Here is a 26062-nt window from a genome sequence, read left to right on the forward strand (position 1 = left end):
ATAAAACTATATTTATGATGCCAATAATGTTCAGTTTTTGTTGACACTGTCAGATGTGTTTTATGTTTTAGCACTGAGCTCACAATATAATACAGACAAGTACAACGCCTCCTTCAAAGTGACTGTCAAAGGTACAGTTAGTTAACTTTAATGAAAATAAGTTTGCGTCATATTTGCTGAATTCAGAAGCACGAGTCAGACAGTCTGTGAAAAAAAATCCTGTCCCTCCTCTTCAGAGCCGAGGAGTCTATAAGGCCCCGTTTGTACCGAGCAGTGCGGTACAGTTCAGTTTTCCACTGTGAAAAGTTGTGGATGGTACCAATGGAACTGTTCTGTACTGTCTCCATTTTTGGTCCCCCCTCTGTTGGGGTACCCAGCACACAGATCTGGTACTAAAAGGTGGAGCTGTGAACACTGCAGTCTGTTGATTGGTCAATAGAGGACAGTCACTCTGCTCAGTGCTGAGTTGTGGCTGGTTTTGAGGCTCATGTCACCACTGTTCATACTGTGGAGAGTTTTATTAGAGTGTAACTATAAAATGAAAGGCTGTTTTGCTGCCTCTCGCAGCAGCTGGAGCTGGAGAAAAATTAATTCACTGGGCCGAATCCCGGCGACTTTTAAGGTGGAACGTTTACTTGTAATGTTACTCAATGTATGAGTTGACGACGTGAATTGATCAACACACCTTAAATTTCAATATGACAACTTTGACCATCATTTTAGTTGTTATATGACATACACTTTTAGTAATGAGTGGATCTTTAAGCGTTTACATGTATTAATTTTGACCTGGTTATGTGAACTGCATATATTCTAATCCTCACTCGGAGAAAAAAAAAGCGTTGTAGAGCGTCATTCCTGTGAGCTACGGCAACACTAAACCCCAGAGCTTGCCTCAGAAGGACTAAATGCACAAACCTGCTATTTTTAAATATCCCATGGAGAGAGACTCTCACTGCAGCCTGTTTTATTTTTTTCTGAAAATATCAGCTTGCAGCCTCGTTCTGTGGACGATAAACGAGGTGCAAACTTCCATCTGTGTCACTGATAATGAGAAAATACAGTGAGTGATAAAAGCCCCGCCCACATTTAAGGGTACTGTTTGCAGTGGAAACGCTAGGGTCTAGGTACCATGTGTGAAGGGTTACTTTTGGTTCCAAAGGCACCATACTGAAAGTGTTTGGTGGAAACGGGGCTCAATACATAGGGCTGGGTATCCAACATGGTTATGGGGTCACAAATGTTCTCATTTTAGAGCTAAACAGTACACTGAAATATGTTTCTGAAAACAAATGAGGTGAGAAATAGTCAATGCAGTAACAGAATCTTGATTCATATTTGATCGATGCTGCCTAGTTTGACCCGCAGTTCATGAGCTGTGACTGACACAATTGACAGCAGCATTCGAGACTCCTCAGCTCTGATTGGCTGTTTCATTCACATGCAGTGATGCTATGAGAAAATACAGTAGGCAGAGTAATATGAATTTTTACAGATCAACTGTCTCATACTTCTGTGTGGATACAGTGACAGTTTCAGCAAATGTGATAAAAAGTTATCTTTTTAAAAGTCACCAACTGCAGCTCAAAGTCACACCAAAGAAGGTAACACAATGGTGAGTGAGAGTGCAGCCCACTGATGAAAGCCTCTGCATCTGCGGTATTACAAACTGGGTGCTGAGGGAGACATTCCCGGGAAAAATGACAAGTGGAGCACGGTCATTAATAATCCACTCTCGCACACACCAAAACATACATATATGCACACACCCACCCACACACCCAACCGTCCACGCTGTGTTAACCCTTTTATCTCGCCAGCTGCAGGGCTCATAAAACAAGCTGATATGAATGCCAAACTGCGCTGCCCAGCCCACGAAAATGAGCGTTAATCAACCGCCTGAATTTTATTTTCTAGATTTAAGTTCAAAGGCAAATGGCTGTTATTGAAATGAATACATTTTAAGCTGTACTATTGCACACAATGTTTCTGTAAGTTATGTCTAACTTAATCGTAACACTGCTTTGTCACCGTTTGACCCACCTGCCTGAACCTGTAATACCTTCTAGTAAGCTCATCCAAACCAGCAGGTTGTGGGTTGACTCACACATCACTATCAGCCTGGTTTCAAGCCAACAAATACTGTCATAAGTGCCGCCAAAGAGAACAAGACAGAGATTTTTAAGATTGTAACTTAAACTACGACCTCAGTTATAAACATATAATTTAATTTAGTCAGTTCTGACAATGTCAACAAATACTGACCATTATAAAGTTTGTAAAGGCACACATTATGGCTGAGCTGTGCACTGAATTGCATTAGACCGTACAGGTAAAAGTGGCCACTGAGTGTCTATTACAGTCATTTGAGTCTTATAATCATATATAATTATATAATTATTATATAATTATAATTACAGCAACACTGAGTTGAGTCATGTGACGACACAGACTGCAGGAAATATCACATGATGAGAAAAAAAACAGGTTCTACTGCAACACAGGATACATACAAACACATCACAAACAGTTCCCCTTTTTTTTCAGTGTAAACCTTATAACTTCTCATTAACCCCTTCATTCTGACATGCTTTTTCTCCGCAGAGACAACAACTAAAACACTGAGAACACTTTAGCATTGTGAGTATGGACAAAACAGGTGGATGAAGGCCCTTACTGGTGCTACTACACACACATGAAGTGAGACCCATCAGTGAGTTGAGGGGGTGTGTTAGGAGACTGTGGAAGGGGTGGGGAAGAGGACGACGGGCTTTTCACTGCAAAGAAACAGAGCGACATGTCGAACACACGCAGGCACACACACAAAAAACCAAGTCAACAACAAGTCAATGAAGAAGGAACTACAATGATAAATGACTGAGCAAATACATAATGGAGGCAGCTGCAGTTTGATAAACCATAATAAAAAAGCAGCAATCTTTAAGAACATGCTCACGCTGGCTTTTGTTATATCATATGCATTCTTCTGATCACCCACCACCTCCTCCCTCTGCTCTCTAGAGATGTACCTGCAACCAGCTTGCTGCGCTTGGAGGCCTCTGCTGCCAGCTCGTAGGAGATATTAATCATCTTCTCTTTCTCCTGTACGGTAACCTCCACTTCAGTGTCCTCCTCCGGGCTCAGAGCCATACTAGGCAGCACATTCTGCATGCTGGGAGCACACATACACATAAAAAACGGTCTCTATAATATGCAGTATACAGCTGTAACTGTAAACATAGCTTCAGGATAAATACAATTATCCCGGGACGGAGATGCTATCTCTTTTAAATCAATTTAAGAGTGCTGACATTTAGAATAAAATGTCACAGTGGCGAGGAGATGAGAGCGAAAGCTTTTCTGCACATCTAAGACACTGATCTGCATGGGAGGCAGTGTAGCCTCTTCTGAGCCATCTATGGTGATATCCTGATCTGACCCCTAATCTACCCCTCACTTCTAGAGAAAATTTCATGCACGACCTCTGCTGAGAAATATCAGCACTCCCCTGCAAAGACAGCCCTTAGTCCAAAGGATCCCTACCCAACATCAAGCGTCTTTGTAGTTCTGTCCTTGCTAATATAAAGTTACTGGTACAGACAGATTACGATGAGGTGTTTACCTGTTTTTGGCTATGAGGGCTTTGATGCGATCAACCTTCCTCTGCTTATCAGCCTCCTGCTCAGGGCTCAGAGCCTCCTCGGGGTCTGACTCCACGTAACGCTCAGGAATCAACACTTTGTCAGGCACAGAGAGCTGAAGAAAGACATACAGAAACACTTTATATAACACACTTTATACAAGCAAGTGAAATGCTATGCGCTTTACAAACAAACGCAAAAACCACAAGCTAAAAATGTCAACCAAAATATGCAGATATAAATCAGGAAATGACATTCATAAACAAATAACAGATGTTTATCTTCGCCATTATCAGTACAGGGAGGCTGCTCCACATTTTTGGGTGTGTCAGAACTAAATGGAGCATCACCGTAGGCTTTGTCCTCAAGCGAGAGACACTTAATGTGAGACACTCTGCAGCCTGCAGAGATCAGTGGGGAACACAAGCTGTAAGACGTTTATTGATGTAAGCCAGAGAAAGGGCGTGAACTCTTGTGAAAACAGCAAGAAGCACCTTAAAATCAAGTGTATGGCTCATGGCAGCCTATGAAATGATTTTAGTATAAGGAGTGTATACAGTGTAGTGTCATGCACATGCCTTTGGAAATATTCCTGCCTACAGTGTTTTTCAACTTTGCATTTTGGGAGATTTACCGGTACTTCTTTTTTTGTGAGCAAATTTTATTCAGCAATTTGCATATATGATAATACAGTGGCACAGTGTCATGTTTTTCTTTTTAAACAGAAATATCAACCTTTTTAAATAAATAGATAAAGAATATTGATAAAAAATAAAAGCCAGCTGGTAATACTAAAGATCAACATGCCAACCGAACCTTGTCTGCATCCTACAAGATCACAATCCAAAATGTATGTACCCACACTGTTACATCTCAACACACAGTTGTGTCTACACAATAAATGCACCAATATACCACTATATAATATCACCACTTATCTTTCTCTGGTCATACTCCCCAAACTTTAGTCTAAATTTAGTCTTTAGCCAAATTATGTACTCTTACTTTTGATAAATGTTGCTGTTGTCCCTGGATTTATATGAGAAGAGGAAGGATTGCTAGCTGCTAGGCTAATTTATACAATGTAAAATGCCATAGGCTTGTGCTAATAATGTTGCATGATGCAAGCATGATGTATTTGTGTGGAAAATGTGTCCAGATAAAGACAAGTGTTTGTCTGTGAATGCTGCGAGTTATAGTGAAGCTGATTTGTGTACTTGTGTTTGAAATCATCTCGATTAAGCCATGTTTAATGTGTGTTTTATGTGTGTTTTGAATCAACTAAACTATACAGCACTTCACAGAAACCTCCACCGCCGACTAGTGTTTGGAGGTGTAACTGCAGAGTGACACAGACACACCACCGCACAAGTATAAATGCTCACAACGGCAAAGGCCATGGCATAGGGCCTGCAATTTTTCCCCCCAAAAAAGGAGGATTCAACGACAAGCTATGAAAGAGGCAAAAGAAATGACAGTAGTCATTCTAATACCCTCCCTGGGGAAACCAAAGATGAGCTGATGGGTCTAGAGTCAGTTCCAATATCTCTGACATAACATCAAATAAAGATCTCCAGTATTCGACTAGGCTCAGGCATGACCAGAACGTATGAGTCAAGTTCGGTAGACTGACTTCTAACGCAAGTGCTGAATTGCAGCGATGATGATATGAGAAATATGTGAAATATGGTGTCAAATGCACTATGATCCACAGAACTATGGTTCCTCATCTAGCTAACATCAAAGGACAATTATCCTTTTCAAATTTTACCTGTCAAATAGGACAAAAAAAATCCCTTTTAATTTATGCATATTAATTTTGCATGTGTTAAATGAGTTTAATATTGAAGTAACAAGAGGTGTTTTAATTACACTAACACCATGTAATTGTGACCCTTTCATTAATTATTACACTGTATTTAAAAGTACAAAAAAACTGCTTAAAAACAGAGTATTTTTATTAATAATAAAATCCATCACACTATCTGATGTTGGTAAACATTTCCTAAACTATTTGCCTGTAACAGTATTAACCCTCTCAGTCTGATGAGTAGACAGCCAACTGCTGTGCCTTACCTCTCGGTCCACATTTAAATGGTCAGACTGTGAGGCTTCTTTGAGACGGGCGATCTCCTCTGCAGGCGTCTCCTGCTCCCTCACCACCTCCTGCTGCCTGAGTGAGGCCTCCAGCTGCTGAATGTCACTGCTTATCCCCTCATCTCTGCGCCTCACTTGAGACTAAAAACACACACAAAACCAACAAGACAAAAATGCAGAGAGATCAGATCACGACCGGATTCCAGGATTTGATATCAGTTTACTCTGAACTTGAATGCTGCCTTGGTGGCCGCAGCCGTCGCTTGATACCTGCACGCTGCGATAATGGTTTTCTTTTGTAAATGAGTGACTGCGAGAGGGCGTGTTCTCCTGGCTGCCGCCCCGGATGTGGAGGCCTTTCTTTTTCTCCCTGAGGGCACCCTGCTGGTGGCGGCGGATCCTCTCCAGCTGCTCCTCCACGCTCATCCTGGGCCGGCCGCTCTCTGCAGCACACAGCTGCTGCTCCACCGCACTGCGTGGACGCTCCTGTTAGCCAGATGAGGACAACCACAGATATGCACCCACACCACAGAGGCACATAGAAACACAAACAACACACAAGATAAATAGAAGTTAACAATACTGCATCGTGCTATGAGACAAATGTCACCATGGTGATATTTTATTACACAGACCCGCAGTTTGGGTGTGTAACTCAGTGGCGTCATGGTGTGGTTGGGTCAGATCTTATAATGCAACATTTGCAGTCAACAGGGTATTGTTGAAAACAGTTTAAATTTAACCAAGTAGAATAATCGCATGTTCTCCAGCATTACTGCACGTACTGGAAAATCATTGTGCTTCTTTAAACAAAGAAGTCAGGAGTGACATAATAACCACATTGTGAAATGGCTCTTTAATGTTCACTCTCCTAGAACCAAAACCTGACTGGCTGCTGTGCGCGCACACACGCTCCTGCTGGCACACATGGATGCACTCAGAGAGGCTGCGGGGCTGTTAATGCCTGAGCAGGAGAGGCTGATGATGTGAAGTGAACTGAAGAGAAGTTGTTCACTTTCACGTTTGTGGTGTGCTGGAGGGGCTGTCAGATCTGGATTTAGTCCAGAGCCTGAGGACGCAGCCCCCACTGTCCAGATTGTTTGAGAGGCTGGTATCCAAGGGCCTCAGCTGAACTCTAAAAGCCTGTGACACATTCTCTTACAACCAGAGGCTATACGGCCTACAGGGAAGACTACCGTACTGTATGTGTGCATGTGTGTGCAGCTGACATTTTACAGTTCATATGGGTTCATTTATGCTATATGTTCATCTTTTTTCCATACACAAACACATACAGACACACCAAAAACAGGACACACCCCAGTGTGGTGCACTAATGACATGGTTAGTATATTTCAGTTGATAGTGTTTGAGGCTGGAAACTGTGTAAACCAAATTTGGCATCTCGTCATGACAGCCTGGCTTTAGGAGCATGAATCACACCCTGGTCACGTGATGCATGGCCTCCTCTGCCACTTGTTAACTTTCAGCTTAAAGCTGGAGTAGGCAGTTTTATTTTGGCATCATTGGACACAAATCCCAGAACAAAAGTGGACTGAGAGAACGCTCAACTTCTGCAGCACCTCTTAGCTTTGGTTTTATACGATTTAGAAAAACTAGGCTGTGACGGGAGTCTTTGACAATCACAGGTAATTTCATAGAGAGTGTTGCTATTGTCTGTTCTACAGAGGCAGATGTGCAGAATTCCTGATTAAATGGCGGAGAATCCTGCAGAAAAAGTTGCAATTCCAGCACTGGCAACAACTGTCTGCACTGCAAAGCAGCTCAAAAATGCAGAAAGACTTACCAAGTCTAAAAGAGAGTCTGACAATAAACAAAGCAAAGTGTTTCAGAGATGGAGAAAAAATGTTTTTAGTAGTTTGTAGCCTTCTCCTAACTGGAACCAATGCTCATAGCTGCAGCTTCAAGGTCACATTTATGTAACTAATGATAGCTAGAGCCTTGAATCACAGTGTGTCCTCTGCTGCACTCTGCACACAGGAAATAACTGCCAGTGCTTGTGTTTAGTCCTTCTCACATTTTAAAATTAGTTGCTGACAACTGATGGAAATATCTTGCAGCCTCCAGTGGTCCAAAAGATTAAAACATGCTAAGAACTATTTACAGTTTCTATTTGACTCACCGTCCTGGGGTCAGGCCTCTTGCCTTTTCTTAAAGTAACATATGAAGCTATGGAGGAAGACTCAGGCACTGGAGATTTGGTCCTAGGTGGGACGATGCCGACTGGGTAGGACCCCCCTTGCAGGTAAAAAAGATAAGAGGTTAGTAAGTGACCTGGTTCAGTGACAAAGCATTTGCTTTTATACAACATATGAGCAGCAATTAACTGAAGACTACAGTATATTTTAGGAACAATAATGTTTTATGTCATTATTTGCACAATATCAAAATACAGCATGTGCGTGTACTTAAAAGTAAAAACTGTCGCATCAGTTCAAGTATTTTTTAAGTTTCAGGTCCGTGAGACCTTCAAGTTTAACCCCGAGAATGTCTGAAGTAAACTCGACTGACAATTACACTATCTCCCGCAGCATTTGCAGCATCGGCAGGCTGCTACTATCGATTGTGTGGCGGTGCGGAACAAGTGAGGAGCTACAGTGTAATCATTCAACTTCAGAACACCTGCATCACGCTGTGCAAGCTGTTTCACTAAACTTGGGCCAATTTGCTCTTTTAGAAATTCTAAACCATGTTTTCACAGAGAATAATTAGCAGATAACTAACTTCTCCCAGCACTGACACACAAACCTGAGCAGTATTGTGAATTGCACAGTGTAAATTAAATCCAGACAAATGGGTCTGGGTAAATGCCACCGTATCCATGGTAACCACTGTGCGCTGAATAATGGTTGCCATGAGATTTACTTGTGATATACTGACCTGGCGTAATGCTCTGGGGAAAAAAGCCTGACCATGTATTTATGCTCTGTGTCAAAGTGATGCCTGTTTAAATACCACGGTTACCATGGCAACTGTCAGTGCGAGAGACAAGTTTATGGGGTCATACAGTGATAATTTTATCAGGCGACTGATCAACAAAATGGATGAATCACTGGAGAACTGCACAGTTATCAGACAGCGACATCGTGTTTTACTTGGCTTATTGTACCTTTGTTTCCAGAATGTTCTCTATCAGACGGGTGTTCGGATCTGTCCTCACCGTTGCTCTCATCCACTTCTGCCACTGTGGTGAGCTCTGGTTCACTCTTGTACAGCCTGTAGTCTGGACCCTGCACAACACGCGCACACATTGATTTATAGTCACTGAGAGTTCGGGTCCAAAGCGAGATATAAAATAGAAAGTGACATTTTCTCTTACAGGATGACTTCAAAGACAGCAGCAAACAAACATCCCTTTTCTACAAAATGATGCTTTTACAGACTGCGCAATCTTAATGCATAAATATAGACAGCTGGAATAAAAACTCTGCATGTTGTTTGGGTATAACACACAATTTTACAGCCAAATGAAAAAGTAGGCAGCAGTCAGACATGGCTCAGTTTGCAACCGAGGACAGAACACAACAAAACAAAACAAAATAACAACTTTTCAACACAGAAAAAAGGAAGACAAGAACTAAAAAGAGAAAAACAATGACACACGAGAGGCTTAATCCAATTAACTGAAAAAAAAAAAAAAAAAAAAGATGATGGAAGTGTGGCATCAAGAAAAAAAGAGAAATGATCCAACCAAAAACAACCCAAAAGACATGAGATGTCCGTCAAAACAAAAGTGAAACCCATCACAGCAAGCAATGACATGTGATGACACACGAGGGCTGGGTCAACCAGGAGGTCTACGAGTCAACAAGCTTACGCTGTGCGTGCCATTCCTGTGATTGGCCTTCCTGTCCTCCGGCCTGTGGAGCGTTGAAGGGCGCACACCAGCATGAGAGGGCATAGGGGGCACGTTGGGGGGGTTGGGCTCATAGGACTGGGGTAAGGGTGGCCGCGGGGGTACCGAGTCCTCCTCCTGGGGATTATACATGGCATGACAGGACAGGAAGCAAGGTGACACATGGTGCCACCACGCACACGCTCAGGGCAACCACCATCTGGTACAGAGTGGTTCTGGCCCACAGGATGGGCAAACCAGCTGATTAGCCAGAGAGGGAGCTCCGTGTGCTGTTACAGGGTGACTGACACATCCACTCACGTACCACCACTCATACTGTCCATGAGCAAGGCTGGCAGTCTGAGCTCTCAGCTTAAGTTAGTCATCAGCTACACAACTACACGAGATCTGAGAGTAAAGCAAAGTAAATGCTGCAACCACAGATTATTTTCATGATCTGTGATGAGTTTTTCTGTAGTGAGTGTACTGATTCTATGGGACCGAAAGGTGGTCATTTGAGTGGGTCCCAGAGCTGCACGATAATGGCCAAAATGATGGCCAAGATTAATGTATTAGAGTATAATGTATTGAATTCAGGTACACTGTATGAAGCTAAAAATATAAGGTTATTGTCTACTGGCGGTCCTCGGGAACCTCCGTGTCATGCTGCTGACACCGCCGACACAGAGTTTCAGAGAGCGGGATGACGGTGGACGGGCTGGTGTAGGATCTATGCAGAGCACAAAATACTAAAACACCAACACATCACCAACAGTATGATAGTAACATCCATATAAAGTGTCAGAAAATAGCAAAACATTCCTTTGCAATGACATGGTCATATTGCTTGTTTTGTCCAACCAATTGACCTTTCGCTAAGCCCCGCCTCTTTTATGTTGGTCCAACAAGCTGTTGGAGTAAGCATGGAGCCCACACTGTAACTAACTGCACTCCCTGAAGAAATATTATCATATATTTGGAAAAATGAAAGAGTGATTCCAGAGAGAAGCAGACAGAGGGGTCTACAGTCTGTGTTTGAAGGATATATCCAGGATGTCAAACTGACTCAGCAGCAACAACAGGTTAAAAAGACAAAGATAGTTAGAAGCTAAAGCCAAACTATAGGCTACAGATCACAGTGTAAAAGTGAACCACCACATCACTGCTGATCGCCATGCAAGACAATGAATAGAAAGGGAAACTTTGCTGATATTGAACCAGCTCTGTGGCATCGCAGTGTGTGCAGATGCTACCAGACAGGCAGGGATCTCTGGGGGAAGCCAAACAACGTTCATCTGCCCAAAATGTGATAACACACAGCTGGTTGAACATCAGCAAAGTTTCCCTGCTTCCCTTCACTGGCTCCTGTACAGCAGGGTCGGTCTTTATTCACTGTTACAATCATTAAAAAGCAAAAGCAGCATGTGTTTACATTCAGTAGGCTATATCTTCAGTAGCTAGCTAGCTAACCCTACACTTTTCAGGGTTTGATTTTGGTTTTGGAACAGGGAAGAAAGGTATATCTTTTTCCAACCTCTCCAGGTAACGAGTATCATTAATACACGACGTGCCCCAGGCATAACATTTAGCTCCAAATCCACAAAACCAGCCTGAAAATGAAGGAAATCTGAAATGACTGCATTAGAGTCAATGGAGCACAGCTGGCCCAATGTTATGTTATGATTGGCCAGTCTGCTTCTGGGGGCGGGGCTTAGCAAAAGGTTAATTCTAAACCCAAAGATATTCAATTACCAGTAATATTAAAGACAGAAAAGGAACAAATCCTCACATTCTAGATGCTGGAACCAGCAAATGTTTGGGATTTGCAACAATGACACGATGAATATCAGAATTGCTGTTGATTTATTGATCAATGTATTGATTAAAAGCCTAGCTGTTTTAATGCTACAGAATGGTACGACCAGGTGAACTATCTGTTAGTGGTGCCTCACCTCATTTTTGTGCTTGCTGAAGTTGCTCTTGGGCCCATACATGTTCACACCATCAGCAGTTCTCTGAGCTTTATTTTTACTGAGCGCCTCCATCACATCCTGAATCCTCCAAAGTTCTTTCTGGATGCGGACATGTTGCTGGCTGGGCGGCTCGGTCTGGGTGTGCACAGAAAACACACAGAAATTACCAAATATTACCTGCAGATTATTAACGTGGCATCCTGGACCCAGGAGAAGAGCAGAGGAGCAAAGAAACAGGATGATGTGTAATTATCTCCCAATGACAGCTTTGTCTGAGAGTGAAGGGCACTTAAGAAGAGGATGTCCAGGCTCCCTGTAGGCTCTCTGACTTCTCCACTCCGAATTAGCATCAGCTCTGACTCAGGCTCAACCAGGAATAACTGTTAGAACAGTTTCTCTCTGTCTCTTCACTTCTCCCGTGATGAAGGACAAGATAAAAGACAGACTTAATTAAGACCTGCTCTATCATCGCTACAGTCATCAATCACACACTATGTTGCTTTGATCTCTCAGTTACCTCCCTCCTCACTGCAGCTGAGGGCACTGGAGCACAGAAATCTTCTTTACTTTCTCCACAAAGTCAAAGAAAGTGTCTACAAAAAGGATGACTAGGTGTTCAAGGGAATCTGCCACATTTTCAGCTTTCTTTGAAGCTCTGCGGTGTACGTACCCCAACCAAAGTCTAACTATTATGCCATGCCAGTGTTAGACAGAACAAGCGGTGCAAGATTAAAGCTGTGCAGCTTCAGTCTCAAGAATTATCCTACCTGAGGGCTTCCCAGTGCTTCAAGCTGCTCCAGGAGGTTGTTCCTAGCCAGAGTCACATCTCCTTCCAACTTGTCATATTCCCTCCACGACCGCTCCAACTCCTGATTTAGGAGAGAAACACTTTGTGAATGACAATATGGAAAAAAAACTCTTATCTTACAAGCACTCCTAAAGTGTCCAGCGTGAGTGTGCGTGAATGTGCTGTATGACTCACAGATGAGATTCTGGAGAGTTCTCTGCAGGTGCTGAGCAGGCCGCTCTGCAGTAAGTCTCTCTGCTGGATAACACTCTGCATGGCAGCAGGGTTATCAGAGCCCATCTCTATCTCCTGGCTGGCTGAAAGCAGTGCTGTCTCCAGGGTGTGCTGAAGGGACACACAATGGATCAAATACACATACAGTACAGAGTATGTAATTTGTCAATGTAACATTTTATATCAGCTAACTTTAGTCATAATGGATGATTTAAGCCTCTCCTGTCTTAAGCGTCCTAAAAACAGTGTTGCTGTAAGTGAAATATTTTCTTGTTTGTAGTTATTGTTTAGTACAAAAATGATAACAAATACCTACAACCCAATCCTCTGGTTGCCCTCTTTGACACCACCAGAGACGATGATGTATACCTGACTCCATTCCAACACCGTACACTGTCTTTTGTCTCTCCGCTGGCCAGACAGGCGGTTCTAATCAGATGGAGGGATGCTGCCCCCCCCCCACCCATGCCCCGTGACTGAGGGACATTATGCCCTACCTTAATCTTGAGAGTACTCGCACAACATCATTTTGCCAAGTAGGACATGCTCCTGGATCAACATCCCACATCACATTCCAGGACCAACGTTGCAGTGCCTCTTCAGAGCTAAGCTAGTTTTCCATTATCAAGTTTGTACAACTGAACAAAATCCTCTACAACATTGAACAAAAATGTTGTAAATGTGTTAAGTGCAGGAATTTGCAACTCAAAAATGGTATTATCCCTACTCTTTGTTAGTAAACCGCTTACGTGTTAGCATAGCCTACCTACTTAGCAAGCTAACTTGCTAATATTCTAGGCTTTTGGTAAGGTTACTTGTTAGCATAGCTACCTAGTTAGCAAGCTAGCTCACCAATATTCTCATCTATTGGCAAGTTTACTCATTAGCATAGCCAACCTAGTTAGCAAGCTAACTCACTAACGCTGCAGTAGCGGAAAAGGTTTCTGTTCAGTGTTACTGAGAATTTTGTTTAATTGTACAAACTTCAATTTGGAAAACCAGGATTTTTTTAAGATGCACAGGAGCAGCACACTGATGATGTCAGAAGGTTGTGATTCGTTGATTGCAATAATGGTCCAGGAACGCAATGTGTGATGTTGATCCCGGAGTGTACTCTACTCAATTTGTAACTCAGATACTAAGGTGTGGGGCCCCTTTCTGAAACCCTTCCAGAGCTGTCAGTTAAACTTTAGACTTTGTGTTTGTTTCTTGATCTTGTTGCTTTCTGTCAGTGTATACTCTGATGAAGTACTGATAAAGTTCTGACCCTGCCTTTCACAGAGGCATCTATTCTCCTCTCTTTTAATATCAAGCCTGACTCTCAGCTCATCTGTCATTTTTCTTTACTATTCAGGAGATGAAGAACCGTCCTGTTATTTGGGGTTAGTGGAATACAACAATGGGGAGGACTGTGATTGGATTCCATGCTTTGCTCCTTGTCATATATATATGCTTTGTTAACTTTGACACTATTGTGTTAACCTGTTGAACTTTAATAAAAATATCCTTGATACAAAAAACATGATGACAAATGCCAGTCAGCACCCTTTTCAGAGCCAATAATAGAAAAAATATAAGCAGAAACACAAACTGAAGGAACCTTGAACCAGCTATTGTTTGGTAACCGTACTTGCACAATGACTTCATTCACTAATCCACAACCAACACTGTCAATTTGTCTGTCAACTGAAAAATCATTTACCATGCCAATCAGTTCAGGACTTAATCTGAATATGTTATGGTTTATTTTGTTGGTTTTTATGGGCATGGAAGTAACTTACAGTGACACATATCTATAGACTATTTTCTTCTGCATTTTATGCATTTACTTTCATCAAATGCCACAGCTGTGTAAGTAAAGCCACACTTTCGAATGTGTTGGTGGCATCTCAGCACACTAAACTGCCAACTCCATCAAATACACCACGCTCAGCTCCACCACACCACAGACTGTATGGGTTGTAGCTGCTGCAGTAGTGGGCCAATCACATATTTAATTAAACTGAGAAATGCTTGCGGTGATTGGCTGTGAGCAAAACCATATAAATAGTTTTTTTTCTAGATCTGAGAACAAAAAGGATCAAATGCACTTATCTTTGGCTGGAGAAGTTTGATACTACTTGGTACTGGGTTATTTCGGTCGATATCTTAACAGTATTGAGCACAGACACCCAGCCCTAACAGCAACCAGTACAATGTTTTAGTCTGCTCACAGCAGACAGTCAGATATGTTAACTCTGACATAGCTATGAAAGCCAGACAGCTCTTTGAAGCTGTTGACAGTAGCTGGGCTGTTAAGCATTATAACAGACTTTTGTTTTTCTCTCTCTCTCTCTCTCTCTCTCTCTCACAGTGTTGTGCATATAAACTAAACCCCAGCTATTCCTGTGATTTAAACAGAGAATAAACTGTTTATTCTTTCTGTTTATTTTTTTCCATTTGGTCCTGTGCTTCTGTAAGCATTTCAAAAAGTGTTGTGTGTGAGAATGTAATGATGACAGATGTGCGGTGTTTAGTCACCTTCTCTCTGTACAGCTGCTGAAGTTTGTCCTCCTGCGTCCTCACCACTTTGTCCTGCTCACACAGTCTGCTAAGTTTGGTCTGGGGAGAAAACAATAATCATGTGTGACACATCATGTGTAGTTGAATCATGGAGCATTGTGTCCTGTGAGAGCTCAACACTGCACTTACATCAATGTCCACTTCTTCTGGCATACATGTATAGCCATGCTCCCTGTAGCCTTCTGGACTCAACTGTGAAGACAAACAGAGCATTAGACAGAGACACCAAACACGCACATACATATTAGAATCTGGAGATCTAATGCAGTGTCATGGCAAGGCTCTCTCACTGAGCCGCGGGATTTGTCCTTGGGTAGAAACTCATATTTCACTGAATCAGACAATCTAAGTTAGCAAACCGAGAGTGGGAGAGCAGCCAGTCTAAACACAATCTCTTCTCTGGTGATTCTGGTGCCTCGCATTTCATCACCCACAATTGTTTGTCTCTATCAGCACAATGCGGTGGTTTTATTGGAAATGCAAGTGGAAGGCGTGTAAAACAATCTTGCTTACTAAACTCTAGAGTCAGCGCATACTGTAAGCTGCATCCACCAACAGCACATGCTCTGCCGCTGATCAGTCCAAGGACTCTGCCTGTCTGGTAGCTGTGGTCAACTAAGATTGTGCTGCGCAGTGCAGTATTATTTTAGGATAAAACAACAGATATTCTTGGGACTTTTTAGCATACAGTAGTAAGGCTCAGGACAATTTAAACAGCTATTTAATTACATAAATACAGGCTAAAACGCAGACAAAAGCAGTTCAGTGTCAGACTGCACTGCTGTTACTTCTACACCACTTTATTCCATTACATCACTTATGATTATTATATTACAACATCCACATTTATGTAGCTAGGAAAGCAAGTAAAGACAAAAGTAAAACCTATCCTCTACACTTGCATTAATACTGCTCAAGTATGTATTATAAAGAACAAAAAAGTCACAGTGCTCAAACAGGGAAATGATTTCAACTGCATTGGATCCCATGTTTCCAGAAAAACCATTCATGACATACTGCTTCATCATTCATCCACTCTTCTAAATCTAATCTCTACATGTGCAGTCCATAATTATCAGGACAGTGAGACTGTAAGTCTGCGTTGTCTTGTGTTAGTAGTCACATTGGATATGAAATTACATGGCTACAAAGTCAAGGCGCCAACTTTGAGCTTTCATTTACATCCTTATTGGGCCTCAAAATTAGAGGAACCCAGAATAATTGAAGAAGTAATCATTCTTAAAAGAGTACTGTATAAGATTTAGGGGATTTAGTGGCATCTAGTGGTAAGGATTGCACATTGCAAACATCTGAAATGTCTCCCGGTTAGAATTCCTTCAGTGTTCCTCTCTAAAACCACAGACCAGGTGGTTAAAATCGTTGAAAACATTGAATCAGGCAATTTCACGTTACAGATCAGTGTTCGCCAATGTTCTGTGATGATCTATGCTCACTGTTTTTCTGATCCAGATGTTAAGGAGATTTTTACCGGGAGCCATATCATCCACAAAGGTCTCTTCCTATCTAAAACAAATTAACTCAATGATGATTTTGACTAGGACAAACACTGAATAAATCAGTTTCATGCTATAAAAATCTTTGTTATTTCTAAGCTGCTCATCATAGAGGGTCTGCAAACTACATTGGATGATGCGAAAACTCGAATATCTAGAGCCAATGCTTGCTTTATTCTTTCTAGGCTACTGTAGAAACATGGTGGTGCAACATGGCCAACTCTGTGGACGAGGATCTGCTCTCTATGTACATGTAAAATGCGAAGTCTTAAGTAATGAAAACGAAAATTCTTATTTTCAGGTGATTATACACTAAAGAAAACATACTTATTTTATATTCCATTTCTGCCGATATATCCCCCACAATCCTACACACTGGACCTTTAATATATGGTTTCAAATCATCTGCATTCAAAGACTGGTTAGTCTACACCTACAGAAACACTTCTTCCCTCAGACTCTCTGCCAGGCCTGAACTGCAGCCATCTTCCCTTTGTGCTTGTTCTGGGGCTTTTTTGCTTCAAGTCTAAAAGTCTGGTCTTTAACAAGTGAAAAACAGGATCATATTGCAATTCAGATCACATATCTGTTGGCTGCCTTGTTCGTACAGTAGGTTTAGATTTCAGCCCGCACTTTTAAAAACCCCTTCAAGCTAAGAGTCTGCACTTCAGCTTCATAGACATTGTTTAATTTTACATCCAATGTACTGGTCTACAGAGCCAAAACAACACAAAATGACTCACTATCCAAATATTTTTAGACTCCACTGTATATCAACACCCCACACTCACACCTGCACTCGTTCACACACATTTCTCTCAACACCTTTTTCCTCAGCTGAGCCACACAGTACAGTTAAAGCAGGTGGGACCCGAGAACCACATGGCATTCCACACAGAACATGCAGACTCTCCCACAGCGCAGGGGGGGGGGGGGGGCCTCCACTGTGGTGTTGTGTGGTGTGGATTACAAGTGACATGGGGAGGAGGAGGAGGGAGACAGACTACTGGCATCTGAACAGGTGGAAATGCAGCTGTTGGCGGGCCGGTATGCCAATGAATGGGGAGGGGGGAAGGGGGGTGGGCAGTCTTCAGCAGCACTTTTACACCTCATGAGGCGGTCACAAAAGTGGCAAAGTGATGTCATAGCCATCGTCACACACAAGCCGGCCCTCTTTATCCTTTCCACCAGCAGAACAAGAAGAACAGGTGAGAGGGAAGAAATGCAGACAGGTAAAAAGGAAGAGTAAGTTTACCTAGAAGACATTTCCCTTTATCTTCATCATCCCCCACTGACTTTATTAGGTTAAGAGTCTATTCCACAGCTGGTGCTCAAGTGTACTCAGACTTAAAAAACTAAATCCTAACATCAAATACATAAAGCACAGGGTTCCTACAGCTTAAGGCAGGTTAGATTTAAGACTTTTTAATGCCACTAGGAAGGAAATATAAGACCAATTTTACCAATATCAAAACTAAAGGGAAAAATACTGAGCTGACATCAATTGCTGAGGGTTAGGAACCATTTTGCCAAAATGTACTGTACAGCATGGCATTTTGGTCTTGAGGGTAAAACAGAACTGGGAAATACCTGGCGTTATTTGGCAGGTTTTCTTTTTCTTTTTCACTCTGCACCATTCCACTGCCTTGACTCCCAACATGTGGAGTTACAGAAAATTAACTTGCATAAAATATACAGTGCTTCAAATGCATTGTTTTGCACAGGGTCAAGCTATGCTGAAAAAACTTGTTTAAATATCCAATTTTCTCTGAATTTGCACTTCCCCATGTCGTCCAGGATATAGTGACACTCTTTGCTCTGAGCATCCGAGCTGAATACAAAATACAAGTGCTGTTTATTTCACTGTCCTAACCTGCATGACTTCAATGCAAGAGGCATTCAGTAAACTTTTTTTAAGCAGATGTTCACAATTATTTTGAGATTTTAAAACGGAAAGTCAGAAAAAAAAGATTCATAAAACTACCTAGTTCTTAGCATTTTTAAGATTTTTGAAAGACTGATTACTACATTTTAATACCAAATAAGGCATTATTTGAATAATGAATGAATTTAATGCTTCTTAAGACTTTCAAAGATTCACAGGAACCCTGAAAGCTGCACTGGTTGACTCCAAATTAACTGTTTACAGAGGAATAGAGCTTCTGGGAAAGTGGAACATTATTGCGTCCTGCTAAGAGTGAAAATTAATTCAATTTACGCAGTGTGTAAGATTTAGGGGGATTTGGTGGCAACTAGCAGTGAGGACTGCAGATTGCAACCAGCTGAATCTTCCCCCGGTTACAAATCCTTCAGAGTTCATTGTTCAGGAGGTTTTTACGGGTAGCTAAATTATCTGCAGAGGACTTTTCCTCTCCAAAACAAACAGACCCAATGATTAATAATTGGTAAAACACAGAATACACCAGTTTGGCATTAAAAATCAGCGTTTTTCAAACCTGCTTGTCACAGATTGGTGCTAACTACAGTGACAAGTGCAGAAACATGAATGGCCCTGTCTAAAGCCAGTGTTTGGTTTGTCTGTTCTGGGCTACTGTAGAAACATAGCAGTGCAACATGGTGTTCTCCATGGACAAGGACCTGCTCCTCACGTAAATATAAATGGCTCATTGTAAGGTAACAAAACAAAACAACTGTTTGTTTTTTTGTCAGGTGGTGATACACTAAAGAAAAAATGTTTTTTATATCATATTATTATACAATGCACATAACTGGGCACATTTCTTATGTTTACTCAAATTATTTTATTATTTATTAATTATTTTATTTAATATTTTATTTGTTTATATCAGTGTTAAACACGGTAGCATAATGCGGAATTTTATTTTAATTTTAATGCACATTTCATTTCTACTTTATTTTATTTATTGCTTTATACTTTTGTACTTTTATTTCATACTCTTATTCTTACTTCTTATAATTCTGATTCTGACATTATATTATATTTTATCATATTTCTGCTAATATATCCCCCTGAGTCCTACACACTGGACCTTTAAATTATGCCATGAAACAATCCTCCTACAACTCTTTTCCACGTAAGATAAAGCACTTAGTTATGCACTGGACTGAGAAGTGACATGTCTGACAACACACAATTAAGTCACACTAATTAGAGTCCCCCTGCCAAATGCAGGCGGCTTGGCTAATGAGAGGGAACACATTCTGCAAACGCTTATGATAAATCACACACTAACCTTCACTGGTCAGGGCATGAGACAAAACAAGAGGAGCACAGACTAGAGGCTTTGCTTCTTAAATGATCTGGGTGCAACCACAGCTTTAGCTTTTGATTTAGGACAGTCCCACAGCTAGCTGAGTGTTTATTAAACATGTTGCAACTTCTAGAGTAAACTATATCCAGCCCCCGACACACAAACTTTACAAAGAGAGTGAGGAAGGGATTTAACTGAACAGTGAAGCAAACACACCATACTACTCTTTACAAGTCATGCCCATGTTGGCATGACTTCTCATAACAAGAGGAGAACAGTCAAAAGCAATGGATGAGGAGGCGCTGGCGATACAAACGATACAGGGAGAGACCAGTCTCAAGATGCCATGAGGACTTGGACACCAGAGGAGGAGCATTGCAAAACAGACCAAAAGAACAACAGCGACTGGTGAGGATGAGGCGGAGCAAAGCCTTTGGCTGGCCTTACTTGCTGGTAAAGTTGAGGCCTTGGGGCAGAGTTCTCAATCAAAGTGTGAGTCATGGCGATTAAAGGCTCATTTTCCTTCATCTAGTCCAGTGTGGAGAGGAGCGATATGGCAAGTGTCAGTTTATAGCAGTGCTTCACTTTAGAGAGATAACACCGACAGTATTGATACACCTTGCTCGCTGTGTCTCATGAAGCAGACTCAAACAGGGATGGCAACAGGAAGCAGTGAGAGACGCTTAAAAACAGGATCAGGAGGACACTAGCTGCGGTTACATGGACGATATGTCTTCAGTCTGATTGAAATGAGTCTGATTAGAGATTCCAACTGAACTTGTTACATGGACTATCAATTAAGTGACCTGATAAGATGTGCGTTTACATGGCCCAAAGCATTTAATCAGAATATAACTTCTCTGACTTGAGCAGAGTGGTTCCACCCGCTGTGAAGTATTAATCTGCTGAAAATATAACAGAAGAAGTGTTTTTTAATTCAGGACAAAAAGTACAGAAGGAGAAAAAGTGGTTCTGCCTGTTGATACACTTTAGTAAGTAGTGTAAGTCTAACCCAGGTTATTTTTGGTACCTACAAAGTACAGATGTCACATGTAGACTATTGGTAGATGCTACAATTTATCAAAGTTCTTTAAACGTCTCACACACAGGCTGCTACTAATAGTGATAAATGTTTGTGTTCAGCGACTGCCCACTGCACCCTGTAACAACAACATTATATAAGATTACTGTTTCCAAACCGAAGAAATCATTTATTAATTAGAGCACTCATGTAAGAATGCAGCACTAGCAGAGTGCCAAATATTTTTCAAATTTAATAACAATTCTCAGTCAAAGTCAGCAGAGGGAGGCGTGTATGAAACAGCTGTTGCTGCATATTGTGTGCTGCACACAGCTATACCTCCTAATGTTAACCTCACGTGGGGCAAACATGCACAGAAAGATATGTATTTTCCAACCAGACAGAGAAACAATCAATTAAGCGTTACATGGTAGTAAGGCGCTAATATTTTCCTACTGATCAGATTATCAAAGGTTTACACCACCCCTCTCCACCCGATTGAAAATTTGTTCTGATCAGGCAAGTCTCTTCTAACTGAGGTGTATACATGAAGCATATTTACTCTTGACTGGGCTGTTATTCGGGTTGTTAGTGGAATATTAGGGTCCATGTAAACGCACCTAATGTAGTGCAAAGCTCTAGTTGGAGAGCGAAATTACATAATTCTCAGTGGTTACACAAATCTAAGGCTTGCTAATTTAAATATGAAATTACCTTCTCTATATTTATGATCAGAATAGCGTTATTGTGCTTCTGTGTGCTATATATTGCATATTCATAATTACTCAAACTCTCAAAGCACTTCAGAGCAATAAAAAAACAGAAGATGAAATTTCTTTGCAGGCACTTAACAGTATGCACTGTATATGGAAGACATATATCATGTCCACATCTACAGACTATAATAATAAAGTGATATCCAGATGTTCAGATAGTACAGCTGACAGCGAGTTAGGGTAAATAATATTCTGACTGATGAATGAATGACTAAACCCATCTAAGGAAGGGCATAGCAAACTAGCTTAGGTTATAAATGCTGTGGTGTGTGACACTGGTTCATGCTATGTAACTGTGCCTATAAAAATGAACGTTAGATAAACTAATGATAAGCTAGCTAGGCATCAAACAGGAAATCAAATGGTCTTTTTCAGCAGACAGTACTGACTAATACAGTAATAGCAAAGCATTAAATGAGTTCAGTTCATGACAGGAGGAGACAGGGCCATGCAGTCATGCATTACCCCACCTGATTGTCCAAATACAAGAGGTTCCTTTGGAGGTGATGGGAGAGAATGTCGTTCTAACGTCAGCAGCAAAAAGGAGAGGAAATAAAAGGCAACAACAGCGTGAGACAAAAGAAAAGGACGTCACAGTCTCTCACAGATGCTCTCTCTCACACAAACACACAAGTGTGTCATGTACAGTGTACCCAAAGATAACCGGACAGAAAGGAAGGCAGGACAAGTCAAGGTGAAGAAATAAGGTCAGGCAGCAGGTGTGCTAAATACAGGAACAGAATGAGTGTACTATGGGACATGAAAGACTACAGCTCCATAATGACCAAATGGCCACGTACAGACAGAGAAAGCATTAAGCTAAGGCTGAAATAATACTTACATGACATCACTTAAAGTGCAGGTCTATTATCTATTTATTTATGAGGTTTTTATATAATTCTGTAGCTTCCGTCGTGTGTTGTATGTATCCCAATCTGAACTTTCAAGTTTTGGTCGAGGTATGTTTGTGAACCAAATGTGAACTTTTGTGACTGAGCCAATTGAAAGATCGATAACACAGAGTTCTCAAAGATTTGTGTGCTATTGATCCTCTGAATTGGCTAAATTTGCCTAACCAAGAAATGTACTGCTGTGAACACCACATTAGTTGAGTTTGGATCCGAGTCTTGTGGCTTTGAAGAGAGCAATATAACAGCTTCAGTTCCCTGTCGAATTGGGCTATCTGACAATAAGGTGACGCAGTGAAAATACAGTGAATATGGATAAATACCCCTTTCAGTATTAGCTGCTCTGATCTACATCACTGCTTTTTGCTAACCGTGACAACTGAATGGGCATTTCCATTTGAAAAACTCAGAAAAGAATGCAGATGGACCTGCCCTTTAAACCTGGTGTGAGTCTCTGGACTCTAAACCCACTAAGCTACACAAGGTAAGGCAACTACCTTTGGCTATACTGGCAGAAGGAGACTCTCAAATAATTTGTAGAGTAGTCGGTAAAAAAACAGTGCAAAAGCGATTACAAACCTAAATCCTCGTACCCAACCATTCTCCACCTCAGGCCTGGTTGACCTACATCAGGAACAGTCAAATCTGTACTCTGATGTCTTAGAAGAGACTTAAAATGCAAAAATCCTGAATTAACATTCACGTATGCCAGTGGCCTTAACCTCCTTAGTCGGTCACTCTTTAAGCTCACCAATGGCTTAGACTTTCATTTCTGGCTAACATCTGTCCAGACAATTTAGGGAATTATAATGACTCAATCAACTGCTTGCCCAATTTAAAATGGATCAAATATAATGATCTGATGAACTGTATAAAGTCGGACACTGGTTGTAAAAAAAAAAAAGATTTTAGTTTCCTGAGATGTCACACGTTTTAGGAAAAGTTGAGTTAGCTGATCCTGAAATATGATCAACTGACAACTTCAAGCCAAAGCAAACTCCTGTATGGCGAAAATGACGACTGTAGCGCCTTTTCTCCTTAAACCAGCCATGTGTGAAGACCAAAAAAAAAAAATCCCCTGGATCGAGATGGATAATGGAGGTGGTTAAAGATGGCATACACACCACACGCTAACACACAAGCCTGCAGGGGTATCTCTGGGGGCCTGACCTTTGGGTTGTCGCCATCCATGTTTAGTTGCATAAGCTGTGCTACAGTGTGCTCCCGGATACTGTTTAGCTCTGCCTGCTGCCGCCGCAGCTTTATCAGCAGCAGAGTCAGTTCCTCAGGCTGCAAGGGAGGGAGGAAGGGAGGGAAACACAGCCACAATGAAACAGAGACACACCGCAAAGAGAGTGGGAGAGGAAAGGAGAGAACACACCAGGACAGGAGATTTAGAGCTATCAGGCTCCCAATAGGTGAACACTTGCTTTATCTATTGAGTTTTCATGCAGCTCAGGAGCATGAGATTATTGTTGTCAGCGGCATGCAAATTCGACACGTCCAGAAGAAGAGCAGTTCAGCATTTATTACAGAATCCAGTTCACACTTTAACAGCACCATGAGGACATAGCACTGTGCACGGCGTTGACATAAATTCCCGATCTGGCTTAGAGAGTTGTGAGTGACAGGGTTTTTAAGTCTCCACTGATGTGAAGCGAGTCAAAGGAGCTCCTGAAGTGAGCATACCCTAAATCCTACCACTTGGAACATACATTTGAGTTCTGTCTAAATCTGTCTCTAAAGATTCTGTCACAATGTCTTCTTGGAAGGGAATGAAGGACAGAAAGAGGGAGAGGGAGAAAGGGAGGGTAGGTGGCATTATAAAAATAGCCTTGTCTTTCAAAGAAGTCCAATTAAACCCAAATGAATAAGTGTGTGCTCTACACACTTATTCGAGCGTGAAATTACTGGGTGGTGTATTACAGAAATTTAGTTAGAAGATGGGCACGGAGGGGGAAAACACGGATAAGGACTTACTGTTTTGCCTTGGAGAGACTGGGCAGTGATAGTCTGGACTGGAATCCCTGCAGGCATAGACCTCCTATCAGGTGGGTAGGCATACTGCAGGACAGTGAACAAGAAACAAAACAGCCTATAATTTAACACTGTGGACTGCTTTAAACAATCATTCACAGTAAAAAGATTCAAACACAAAGAAACAGTGTGGATACACCCTGCGTGGTATTTTGCCATTTTTTTGTTTTATGTGCCAAAGTATTGTGACATCCATCTTTGATTCCTGTCAACACAAATACAATGAAGATGAATGTAGTTTTGTTTGTGCTGCAGAAACTGGAAACTTGGATTCATTCTTGACCTTCAGGAACAGTCTATGTGACAAAATTAGCCCTAACACTCTAAAGGCGAGTAAATGGACCAAAATAACCCCGTGGAAGAATCCACAAGAAAAGCACTGGAGCACTCAGATAACTTGTGATGAATTTATTTATGATTAACGTTTCGACGCCAACTGCGTCTTCATCAGAGTAAATGGACGTTTAAAGGTATACTATGCAGGAATTCTTGGTTACTGTTTGTAAACAGAATTGCCAGCCAAAGAGAAAGCCAACCCCAGATTTGTTTGCATGCTGTTTTGGCTCAATTCATTTCCATTTTTCAGCGCTGTGTCCACTGTATCTGTAGCTTTCCTTTAGATGCATGCTGCTTATGGTCTGGCACCTGGCTGTTACCCTTTTATTAAGTCCCAACCTCACCTACACGCTGTGCTCAGGGACGTCCTGGCCATAGCACAACAAGTAGAAAACTAGAATTACCGCCTCATGGTTATATGCCTCTGCCAACCAGTCAAGCTGCAGTCAACATCCATGTCTGTCCAGACTCATATGTAGCCATGAGACTAGACCAGTGATTCCCAACTTGTGGGTCAAGGTCCAAAAGTGGGTCCATTCTGAATCAACACCAAGTGATTCACAAAGAAACACACTTTGTTTTAACATACAGTAAATTACCTGCACAGAACTTTCATTTTGAAGTGCTGTTTCCTGTTGCAGAGTGAGTGACTAATGTACAGCTACTTGACAGAGACAGCAAATTAGCTTGACGACAGCCAAACTTACTGTAAGTATCATGCCGAATGTATTAAACTGTGTGGACCTTGAACTCTGGACCCTGTGGCTGGACCAGTTGGGAACCACTGCACTAGACAATGCTTCAAATATGGAAGTTACAAATTCTAATACACGGATGCTATACACACATCCTCACCCCAGCAGCACAGACAATCTATACAATCACCACAGTTTCAAGATGGGCACCCAAGATTAGCGCCACAAATTCAGTACAAATGTCTCCCCATCTGTTCCTAAGACATGGCATTGAGTAATAGCCAGAAAACGGTTTGTGCAGAACATTATGATGTCACAGTGGAGTTGACCTTTGACCTTTTGGCTATAAAATGTTGTCAATTCATGATTTTATCCTTTTGGATGTTTGTGTG

General features: G+C 41.6%; 1 protein-coding gene across 18 annotated transcripts in view; it reads right to left on the bottom strand.

The window, feature by feature from the left end:
• Window positions 1–26062, bottom strand: part of plekha5 (pleckstrin homology domain containing, family A member 5) — a 115178-nt gene that overhangs the window by 1314 nt on the left and 87802 nt on the right. For 5 of the 18 annotated variants that reach the window (XM_033634481.2, XM_033634479.2, XM_033634478.2 and 2 more), the window contains 17 exons: window positions 24583–24666; window positions 23773–23892; window positions 22165–22218; window positions 20345–20425; window positions 15280–15342; window positions 15109–15189; window positions 12550–12699; window positions 12335–12436; window positions 11547–11702; window positions 9577–9732; window positions 8869–8989; window positions 7882–7997; window positions 6009–6224; window positions 5718–5879; window positions 3623–3756; window positions 3030–3172; window positions 2678–2777 (listed from right to left, as the gene is read on the bottom strand). In XM_033634481.2, coding sequence (XP_033490372.2) covers window positions 2686–2777; window positions 3030–3172; window positions 3623–3756; window positions 5718–5879; window positions 6009–6224; window positions 7882–7997; window positions 8869–8989; window positions 9577–9732; window positions 11547–11702; window positions 12335–12436; window positions 12550–12699; window positions 15109–15189; window positions 15280–15342; window positions 20345–20425; window positions 22165–22218; window positions 23773–23892; window positions 24583–24666 — 2031 coding nt within the window. In that variant the 3' untranslated portion in view covers window positions 2678–2685. The remainder of the gene's footprint in view (window positions 1–2677; window positions 2778–3029; window positions 3173–3622; window positions 3757–5717; window positions 5880–6008; window positions 6225–7881; window positions 7998–8868; window positions 8990–9576; window positions 9733–11546; window positions 11703–12334; window positions 12437–12549; window positions 12700–15108; window positions 15190–15279; window positions 15343–20344; window positions 20426–22164; window positions 22219–23772; window positions 23893–24582; window positions 24667–26062) is intronic. The other 13 variants (XM_078167798.1, XM_033634485.2, XM_033634494.2 and 10 more) reach the window with 9 other exon arrangements.

This window comes from Epinephelus lanceolatus, chromosome 5 (genome assembly GCF_041903045.1).
Source record: "Epinephelus lanceolatus isolate andai-2023 chromosome 5, ASM4190304v1, whole genome shotgun sequence".
In the NCBI taxonomy this organism is placed as follows: domain Eukaryota; kingdom Metazoa; phylum Chordata; class Actinopteri; order Perciformes; family Serranidae; genus Epinephelus; species Epinephelus lanceolatus.